At 35.1% G+C, this 10,203-nt stretch overlaps 2 protein-coding genes across 2 annotated transcripts in view; both read left to right on the top strand.

Moving 5' to 3' along the window:
- Positions 1-6,757, top strand: part of LOC137640928 (knob-associated histidine-rich protein-like) — a 9,920-nt gene extending 3,163 nt beyond the window's left edge. Inside the window, exon 2 of the mRNA XM_068373386.1 lies at positions 6,207-6,757. Within this exon, the coding sequence (XP_068229487.1) occupies positions 6,207-6,757 (551 nt within the window). The remainder of the gene's footprint in view (positions 1-6,206) is intronic.
- Positions 6,758-7,814: 1,057 nt separating this feature from the next.
- On the top strand, positions 7,815-8,447 carry LOC137640927 (cylicin-2-like). The gene has a single exon (XM_068373385.1). The coding sequence runs from the start codon at positions 7,815-7,817 to the stop codon at positions 8,445-8,447; it is 633 nt and encodes a 210-aa protein (XP_068229486.1).
- The last annotated feature ends 1,756 nt before the right edge of the window (positions 8,448-10,203 follow it).

The following is a 10,203-nucleotide window of genomic DNA, read 5'->3' as shown; positions in this document are numbered from 1 at the left end:
ACCACTTACGCTCTTGGGTTGTACCAGAAAGGGTTTATTTTATGTTCGAGTTGTATCCCTTTCCAGTTGAAGCATAAAGTCTCTGAATAAAATCTCTAAGCTGAGTATAGTTGTTCCAGGTCAAATCTGATCTGTTACCCTTCCAAAGTTGATAGGCCTCCTGCAAATAAGCACGTCTAAAACGATCATTGAATGATGGTTTGTCCTTCACTCGGTACCTTAGCACAAGAAAAGGGATACGACTATGAATTATGTTGACTAGATTCTCATTCAAAGGGACAATAGGATCAACACTACTATATAATTTGAACCAATTAAACCCAAAATGATCATGCAAAATCCCTTTCCAGTCTACTTGAGATTTCATAAAAATCTTACATGTGTAGGATACATCAAGGACAGGCTGCTCAGTCTACACTATTAATGAAATCAAGGCCTGATCAGATATCCCGACTGGAGAACCAACATTACTTGCTATAATGCCAAGGGGAGTTATTGTATACGAGGTCCAAGCAATTACCAGACCTGTGAGTGGCTTCACTTACGATTTCCTTACAGCCTTATTCAGAGGCAATGTCTAAAGCTCTTAAGCCACGGCGATCGGTAGGAGAAACATAACTAAACCACTCCCTATGGTGAGCATTGAAATCACCAACAAAGACAAAAGAAACCTTTCTATCATCTCTTTGTATCTGAGCCTTAATGGTAAGAAGACAATCCAAGAGATAATCATCCATGTTTGGATTCCAGTAGATCAGACAAAAATGGAAGTTGTTAAGCCTGCCACAAACTTTTATTACCTGAATCTCATGACGTCCACTTTCATAGCAGGACTTTTAACTCTAAACAAGAAGGAAATTAAAAGAATGGAAGAAAGCAGAGGAGAAATATGATGAAAAATCTTTAAACAAACTTCGCTAACATAAGTAGCCTCAATCCCTTACATGCACCAATCTTAATCAAATTATTTATATGCTGATGCCAGACGCTGTTTCTCAAAAAGAGACCTTGTAATTATTCTTATTGAAAAGTAAGTCAACCAAGTTCATAGGTACTCAGAATGAAGAATGCACTAGAAGAACATATATATTCGAGATATTTTAGCTAAGGGAGCTAAAAATAAAAATAAAAATAATAAAAATAATAATAATAATAATAATGATAATAATAGTAATAATGATAATAATAGTAATATTAATAATAATGATAGTAATAATAATAATAATAAACTACTACTACTACTACTACTACTACTACTATAATAATAATAATAATAATAATAATAATAATAATATAATAATAAACTAGTACTACTACTACTACTACTACTACTACTACTACTACTAACTAACTAATAATAATAATAATAATAATAATAAGAAGAAAAAAATTATTGAAAACAAAATGAAAAATGCCATTGCTATGCCGTTTTGTTGTTGAACATATTATCATAGGTGCAAATAAATGTATAATATTTTTTTTTCCTAAAATGCCGAATAAAGTAATTTCCTTCTACGAAGTACATCTGTATCATATTCCCGAAAGATTCAAGAACGGGATCAGATAAAAAAAAAAAAAAAAAAAAAAAACATTTGTGTTATTATTTTCCACAATGAGTTCCATGCCAAAATTCTTTTTAAACGAAAAGGCAATCAATATTGAACCGTTAGTGTTTTTTTTCAGTTTTATTTCTATTATATAGGCAGCAATGAATATCGACCTCCCAGCCTCAAAGAAAAAAAGATATAAACCCATGTATTCATGTCTGCCACTTGAAAGTGAGCTTTATACCATGTTGAGGTAGAATGAAAATATTTACGTTTTGATGAGAGAGAGAGAGAGAGAGAGAGAGAGAGAGAGAGAGAGAGAGAGAGAGAGAGAGAGAAAATTGTGTTATTAATGGGTACAAATTAGGTTTATTTGCTTTACTTTATCTTATCACATAACTATCAAGTTAGATGAAGAACAGATGATACTTATCAAGGTCTGCTTTTAACAAACTAAGAAGGGTACTTGAGAATTATGCCAGTCATTACAGTATTCTCCTGATTAAACTTCTAGAGGCGAACACTGAAATAACATATAACTATATTCTTTGTTTCATATCAAATTTTATATTTTCCCAGAGACATTAAACAAAAGCTGTCGAGATTATGTTTCATCAAAGGATGAACGGTATATATTTTGTCGGGTTGACTTTTGCTACTATAAAGATTTTTTTTTTAATTTCGTAATTGGGCAATTTAAAATCTAATTTTTTTGGCGAAACCTAATGATCCACTTTTAGGAAAATATAGTAAACTAACAGATATAAACGTATTCAAGGTCCTTACTTGGATACTAACTAATATAAACGTTTTCACGGCTTTTACATGGGTACTAATAGAGATATAAGCATTTCCAGAGTAGCCCTTACCTGGATACTAACAAATGTAGAAGTTTTCAAAGTCCTTATTATGATAGTAACAGATATAAATGTTTGCCGAGCAGCCCTTACTTAGATACTAACAGATACAGACTTTTTATAACCTTCACTTGAATACTAACATATATAGACGTTTTCACAGGCTTTACTTGGATAATAACAGATATAAACGTTTGCAGATCAGCCCTTACTTAGTTACGTACATATACAGACTTTTTTCACAGCCTTTACTTGGATGCTATCAGATATAGAAATTTCCAGCTTTTAATTGAATACTAACAAATATAATCGTTTGCAGAGCAGCCCTTACTTGGATACTAACAGATACAGATCTTTTTCACAGCATTTACTTTAATAATAACAAATGTAGACGTTTTCACAGTCCTTACTTGGATACTATATGATAGAAACATTTGCAGAGCATACCTTACTTGGATACTAACAGATATAGACGTTTTCAAAGCCTTTGCTTGGATACTAACAGATATAAACGTTTTCAGAGCCTTTACTTGGATACTAACAGATAGAAACGTTTACAGAGTAGCCCTTACTTAGATACTAACAGATACAGACGTTTTCACAGCCTTTACTTAGATACTAACATATATAAACGTTTGCAGAGCAGCCCTTTCTTGGATACAAACAAATGCAGATGTTTTCACAGCCTTTACTTGGATACTAACAAATATAGACGTTTTCACTGTCCTTAGTTAGATAATAACAGATAAAAACATTTGCAGAGCCTCCTTTACTTGGATACTAACAGATACAGACGTGTTCATAGCCTTTACTTGGATACTAACAAATAGAAACGTTTGAAAAACAGCCTTTACTTAGATGCTAACAGATATAGACATTTTTACAGCATTTACTGGATACAAACAGATAGAAACGTTCACAGAGCGGCTCTTACTTGGATACAAACAGACACAGACGTCTCCACAGCCCTTACGTAGATACTGACAGATAGAAACGTTCACACAGCAGCCCTTACTTGGATACTAACAGATATAGACATTTTCACGGTCTTCTCTTAGATACAAACAGATGGAAACGTTTACAGAGCCGCCCTTACTTGGATACAAACAAACATAGACGTCTTCACAGCCTTTATGCAGATACTTACAGATAGAAACGTTTAAAAAGCAGCCCTTACTTGGAAACTAACAGATATAGACTTTTTCACAGCCTTTACTTGGATACAAATAGATAGAAATGTTTACAGAGCCGCCCTTACTTGTATGGAAACAGACATAGACGTCTTCACAACCCTTACATAGATACTAACAGATAGAAATGTTCACAAAACAGCCCTAACTTGGATACTAACAGATGTAGACATTTTCACAGTCTTTACTTGGATACTAACAGATAGAAACGTTTGGCAAGCATCCCTTACTCAGGTACTAAGAGATGTAAGTGTTTTCACAGCCTTTACTTGGATACTAACAGATATAAACATTCCCAGAGCAGCCCTGACTTAGATACTAAGAGATATAGACGTTTCACAGCCCTCACTTTGATACTAACATGTAGAAATGTTTGCAGAGCAGCCCATACTTGGATACTAACAGATAGAAACGTTTGCACAGCCTTTACATTGATACTAACAGATATAAAATTTTTTAGAGCAGCCCTTACTTGGATACTAACATATAAACATTTTCACAGAATTTACTCATATACTAACAGTTATAAACATTTCCAGAGCAGCCCCTACTTAGATACTAACAAATATAAACTTTTTTTCACAGCCCTTAATTCGATGGGAACTGATATAAAAGTTTCCAGAGCCGCCCTTACTTGGATACTACCTGATATCAACGTTTTCACAGCCTTTACTTAGATACTAACAGATATAGACATTTCCAGAGCAGCCCCTACTTGGATAGTAATAGATATAAACATTTCCAGAACTGCACTTTCTTGGATACCAACAGATATAAACGTTTTCAAAGCCTTTACTTGAATATTAAAAGATTTTAACATTTCCAGACTGCCCTTACTTGGATACTATCAGATTTAAACGTTTTCACAGCCTTTACTTGAATACTATGAGATGTAAACATTTCCAGAGCCACCCCTACTTGGATACTAACACACATACACACACACACACACACACACACACACACACACACACACACACATATATATATATATATATATATATATATATATATATATATATATATATATATATATATATATATATATATATATATATAGATACGTTTCCAAAGCCCTTTCTTAGATAATAACTGATAAAAACGTTTCTAGGGCAGCCTTTATTTGGATGCTAGCAGATATAAACATTTCTATAGACCTTACTTGGATACAAAGATATAAACATTTTCAAAGCCTCACTTGAATACTAACAGATACATATGCTTTCACGCTTCATACTAAGAGATATAAACGTCTTCACAGCGCTTACTAAGATATATATGGTTTCATGGCTTTTACACGAATACTAACAAATATAAACATATTCACAGCTTTTACTAGGATACTAACGGACACAATTTTTTTTCTGCCCTTATTAACAAACATAAACCCTTACTAACAAACATAAAACATTTTCACGGTACTTAATAACAGATTCAAACATTTTCACAACCTTTGCCTAGATAATAGCACCTACGAACATATCAACGGCCGTTACTATGATACTCATAATCATATCCTATTCCAATTGACGCAAAGGGCATCGGCTGTATTTCGCTAGTCGTCTCTATGTTGTACTTGGATACTAACATATATAAAGGTTTTTGCAGCCCTTGCTGACAGATAGAAACGCTTCCACGGCCCTTGCTAACAAATAGAAACCTTTCATAACCCTTGATAACCGATATGAAACGTTTTCCCGTCCCTGATAACAGATATAAATGCTTTCAAGGCATTTACGTGGATAGCCACCATGGGATTCTTGAATTCAAGTCAGCCTTCATATCAGGAAATCCCGTGGAGTTTTGGGCTGAAATATTACCCATGTAGTTCTCTAGCCATTAATTTAGTATATCGACACAGATGCATTGCACTTCAGCTCCTTAGAAATTTAAAGATATTGATTGTTTTAAGGAATTGAAAGGTAGAATGTTACGATAAGCATGAAAAGGAATTAGAATAACACCATACCACAAAAAGTGCTGGACTATAACTAGAGAAAACGAAAAAAGTAAAAAGACCCATAAGAGACATAGAAAATGGTAAAATACTCAAAGGGAACAGAAAAAAATAGAGGGAACGATAAATGGTACAAGTAACCTACGGCAGAAGGTACAAAACAGGGAAAATATTCTAAAAAACCCTGCAAAATGGTAAAAGACATCTAGATAGAAGAATAATGGTACAAGGCACATCTAGCAGGTACGGAAAAGGTAAAAGATCTGGGAAAATAGTAAAGAAACCCAAGAAGCAGAGATAATAGTAAAAGACCAATAGGCCCATAAAAAGCACGGCAAATAGTAAAAGACAAAGAAAGCACAGAGATTGGTAGACACAAAAAATACAGTGAAAATGGTAAACGAAAGAAAGAAGCCATGGAAAATAAAAACAAAACAAAAATGCACAGAAAATGGTAAAAGACACGAAGAAGGAGTAGGAAATGGTAAAAGACACAGAGAAGGCACGAAAGAATGTAAAGGACATGAAGAAGGAACGAAAAATGGTAAAAAACACAAAGATACGGAAAATAGTATATGACAAAATGATGGCCAAAAAAATGGTAAAAGACACAAAGATGTCACAGAAAATTGTAAAAGACACAAATATGTCAAAGGAAATGGTAAAAGACACAAAGATGTCACAGAGAATGGTAAAAGACACAAAGATAGCGCAGAAAATATTAAAAAACACAAAGATGGCACAGAAAATGGTAAAAGACACAAATATGGCACAGAAAATAGTAAAAGACACATAGTTGTCACAGAAAATGGTAAAAGACACAAATATGGCACAGAAAATAGTAAAAGACACAAAGATGTCACAGAAAATGGTAAAAGACACAAATATGGCACAGAAAATAGTAAAAGACACAAAGATGTCACAGAAAATAATAAACGACACAAATATGTCACAGAAAATAGTAAAAGACACGAAGATGTAACAGAAAATGGTAAGACACACAAAGATAGCACAGAAAATAGTAAAGGACACAAAGAAGGTACAGGAAATGGTAAAAGACGCAAAGAAATCATGGTAAATGGTTATAGATACAAAGAAGGCATGAAAAATGGTAAGATACAAAAAGAAGGCATAGAAAATGGTAAAAAACACAATGAAGGTGCAGAAAATGATAAAAACATTAACAACACACTTGAAAATAGATAAGACACAAAGAAGTCATGGAAAATGGTAAAAGACACAAAGAAGGCGACAAAATTGGTAAAAGACACAAAGAGGGCAGGGAAATGGTAAAAGATATAAAGAAGGCATGTAAATGGTAAAAGACACGAAGGAGGCAGGGAAAATGTTAAAAAACACAAAGGAGGCATGGAAAAAGGCTAGAGACACTAAGAAGGCACGAAAAATGGTAAAATACACAAAGTAGGCATGGAAAACAGTAAAAGACAAAAAAGGCACGAGAAATAGTAAAAAACACAAAGAAGGCGGGAAAATGGAAGTAGACACAAAGAAAGCACGGAAAATGGTAACAAAAACACTAAGAAGGCACAGAAAAGGGTACAAAACACAGAAAAGGCACGGAAAATAGTAAAAGACACAAAGAAGGTACGGGAAATAGTAAAAGACACAAATAAGGCCTGGAGAATGGTAAAAGACACAAAAAAGGCACGGAAAATGGTAAAGAATCCACGGAAAATAGTAAAAGACACAAAAAAGGTCCAGGAAATAGTAAAAGACACAAAGAAGGCACAGAAAATAGTACAAAAAACACAAGGAACGCAAGGAAAATAATAAAAAAAAAACACAAAGAATGCACAGAAAATAGTAAAAGACATATGGAAGGCACGAAAAGAGTAAAAGACACAAAGAATGCACGGTAACTAATAAAACACAGAAGAAAGGCAGGGAAAATGGTAAAATGGCACACAGAAGGCAAGGAAAACAGTAAAAGACACAAAGTGCACAGAAATTAGTAAAAGAAACAAAGAAGGCAAGGGAAAGGGTAAAAGACCCATGGGAGGAACAGGAATTGGTAAAAGATACAAGAAAGGCATGGAAAACAGTAAAAGACACAAAAAAGGCACGGAAAATAATAAAAGACACAAGGAAGGCACGACGAATGATAAAAAAACACAAAGAAGGCATGGAAAACAATAAAAGATACATAGAAGGCACAGAAAATGGTAAGGGAAACAAAGAAGTTACAGAAAATAGTAAAAAACACAATTAAGGCACTTGATATAGTAAAATACACAAAGAAGGCATGGATATAAGTAAAAGACACAATGAAGTTTCAGAAAATGGTAAAAGACACAAGAAGGCACAGAAAAGAGTAAAAGACACAGCTAAGGTGCAAAAAATAGTAAAAAAACACAAGGAAGGCACGGAAAATAGTAAAAGACACAAAGACGTCATGATAATAGGTGAAAAACACAAAGAAGGCACGGAAAATGGTAAAAGACACAGAGAAGGCACGAAAAATAGTAAAAAACACAAGGTAGGCACAGTAATTAAGAAAAAACACATAGAAGCCAAGAAAAATGATAAAAGGCACAAAGTAAGCACGGACATTGGTAAAAATGCAAAGAAGGCTCGGAAAATGATGAAAGACAGAGAAAATGGTAAAATACACAAAGAAGGCACAGAAAATACTATCAAACACAAAGGAGGGAAGGAAAATGATGAAATATCCAAAGAAGGCACAGAAAATTACAAAATACACAGAAAAGGAACGGAAAATGGTAAAAATCACATAGAAGGCACCAAAATTGGTAGAGGATGCAAAGCATGCATGGTCAATGGGGAAAAACACAGAGAAGGCATGGAAGATGGTAAAAAACGGATTTTGAGCAAAGTGAAAAATCCAATTTTGGGTGAGAGTGCCATGTTGTCCTGATGGAAGGTTCCTTATGGTAGCTTTTTAAGGGATATTTGCTACAGTGATACTCCCAGAGAATTAAACCAAAGGTCTCCAGGATTCTAACTCCTGGCGCGAGTACCCAGTAAGGGATATCGCATAAAATCAGGGGACGTATACTATGACACATACCAATCCTCACCCCGCATAAATTTAACTCTTTGATGTAAGGGGGAAGAGTGGCAAAAGAAGGGGGTGCCCATCTAGGTGCCCGGTGGACCTCCATCCCTACTACTACCGCAACGCCATTCCTTTCCTTGTTGTCAAACAGAAATGGCCGCAGATAAAGTAATTTTGGGAGGGGTCAGAAAAAGGGTGGGTCCATCAGGACGACATGGCACACTCACCCAAAAATAGATTTTTCACTTTGCTCAAAATCTGTTTTTTGGACTCAGGCCATGTCGTCCTGATGGAAGCATACCAGAGAATTAACTTGAAATTACTATAGCTGTGGGTTTGTGTATGTGCCTCCTACCTTGAATTGATTTCCTTATCTGGTCTACTAGACCTGTATGTGAAATTCCACGTAACTGTCATTTCCAGTTAGACTGGAGTTGGGTTGGTGCTTCCTGCCCGCTGCAGGGAAAGTGTCGATCTCGATAATAAGGATTCAATGTTTGTATATCCGTAGGAACAAAAGGGAAAACTTTAGAGCTTACCTTTAACTTACCATGGAAATCTTGATTTTATGTTCCATGCCCTTAAAGGGATAAGATGAAACTCTAGCATGTTTTATTTGTATGTAACTGAGGTAGCTGTAATAGGACGAACATATGTTTTGTATTTTTATTTTGCAAATAAATTATTATATGTAGTCATAATAGAGTATGAATCTATCCAGCATTAAAAACATATCCAGGTCCATATTTTCTTCTGTAGAAAAAATATATAATCTCATTATCGGAATAATGGCACTCAATGGAGATGTGAAATCAAATTTGTCTGACTTGTTCAGATTTTTGGAAATACATAAACACTCTGAAGCAAACGTTCACTCGGCACTGGTGTTATTGGTCAGATATGCACCTAAATAGAACAGTATGTTAGTCATCGTTATGATTTGCAATAGGAGGTAAGTATACCCATGTACCCGATGCACTGTAAAGTCCCAAAACAGTCCACTGTTCATCGCAGCACTAGACGACGAGCTTAATGACACTACCCATCACCACCTCAAAATGTTTTATTTCATGTAATTGATTCGCATAGTATTTGTAGAAGACCCTGATTTCCACCCAGTGTATGACCGGAGTCTTTCAAAGTCTATATGTTGAAAGAAGTTCAACGAAGAAGCAATTTTCCTCGGATCGTGACCTGCGGGTGTACTGTCAGGATCCGCTCTGCGAATACAGTAGGTGAGCTTCGCTCTGAGTTGTCTTAGGGATAGGTTTGATCCTGAAGTTTCGACTCTGAAGAGCTGTCCTCCCTTGAAGTCTGAAATTTTTCGAAGATAGGCCTTAAGACACTCTATTAGTCACAGAGAGGCATCCTCCTTCAGTGGGCAGATTCTCCTAGGTCCCCACCTCTTAGTGGGTAGCTCATTCTTGGCAAGAAAGGCAGGATCAGGAAAGAGGTTTAGTTCTCCTGTGTGTTGGAACTAAATACTGCCTTTGTCTCTGGATAAGGCCATTATATCACTAACTCTGGCCCCTGAGGCTATTTCAAACAGAAAAATGACTTTCTGTGTTTGATCCTTTAGAGTACAATCCTCATTGTTTAGGTTTGAAGCATAGTG

Source organism: Palaemon carinicauda, chromosome 5, assembly GCF_036898095.1.
Source record: "Palaemon carinicauda isolate YSFRI2023 chromosome 5, ASM3689809v2, whole genome shotgun sequence".
In the NCBI taxonomy this organism is placed as follows: Eukaryota; Metazoa; Arthropoda; class Malacostraca; order Decapoda; family Palaemonidae; genus Palaemon; species Palaemon carinicauda.
The sequence above is the reverse complement of the archived record's forward strand: the minus strand, read 5'-3'. Positions and strand labels throughout refer to the sequence as shown.

Bases quoted from the DNA above. Each gene is read 5' to 3' on its own strand.
- LOC137640927 (XM_068373385.1), top strand. From the start codon at position 7,815: ATGGATATAAGTAAAAGACACAATGAAGTTTCAGAAAATGGTAAAAGA.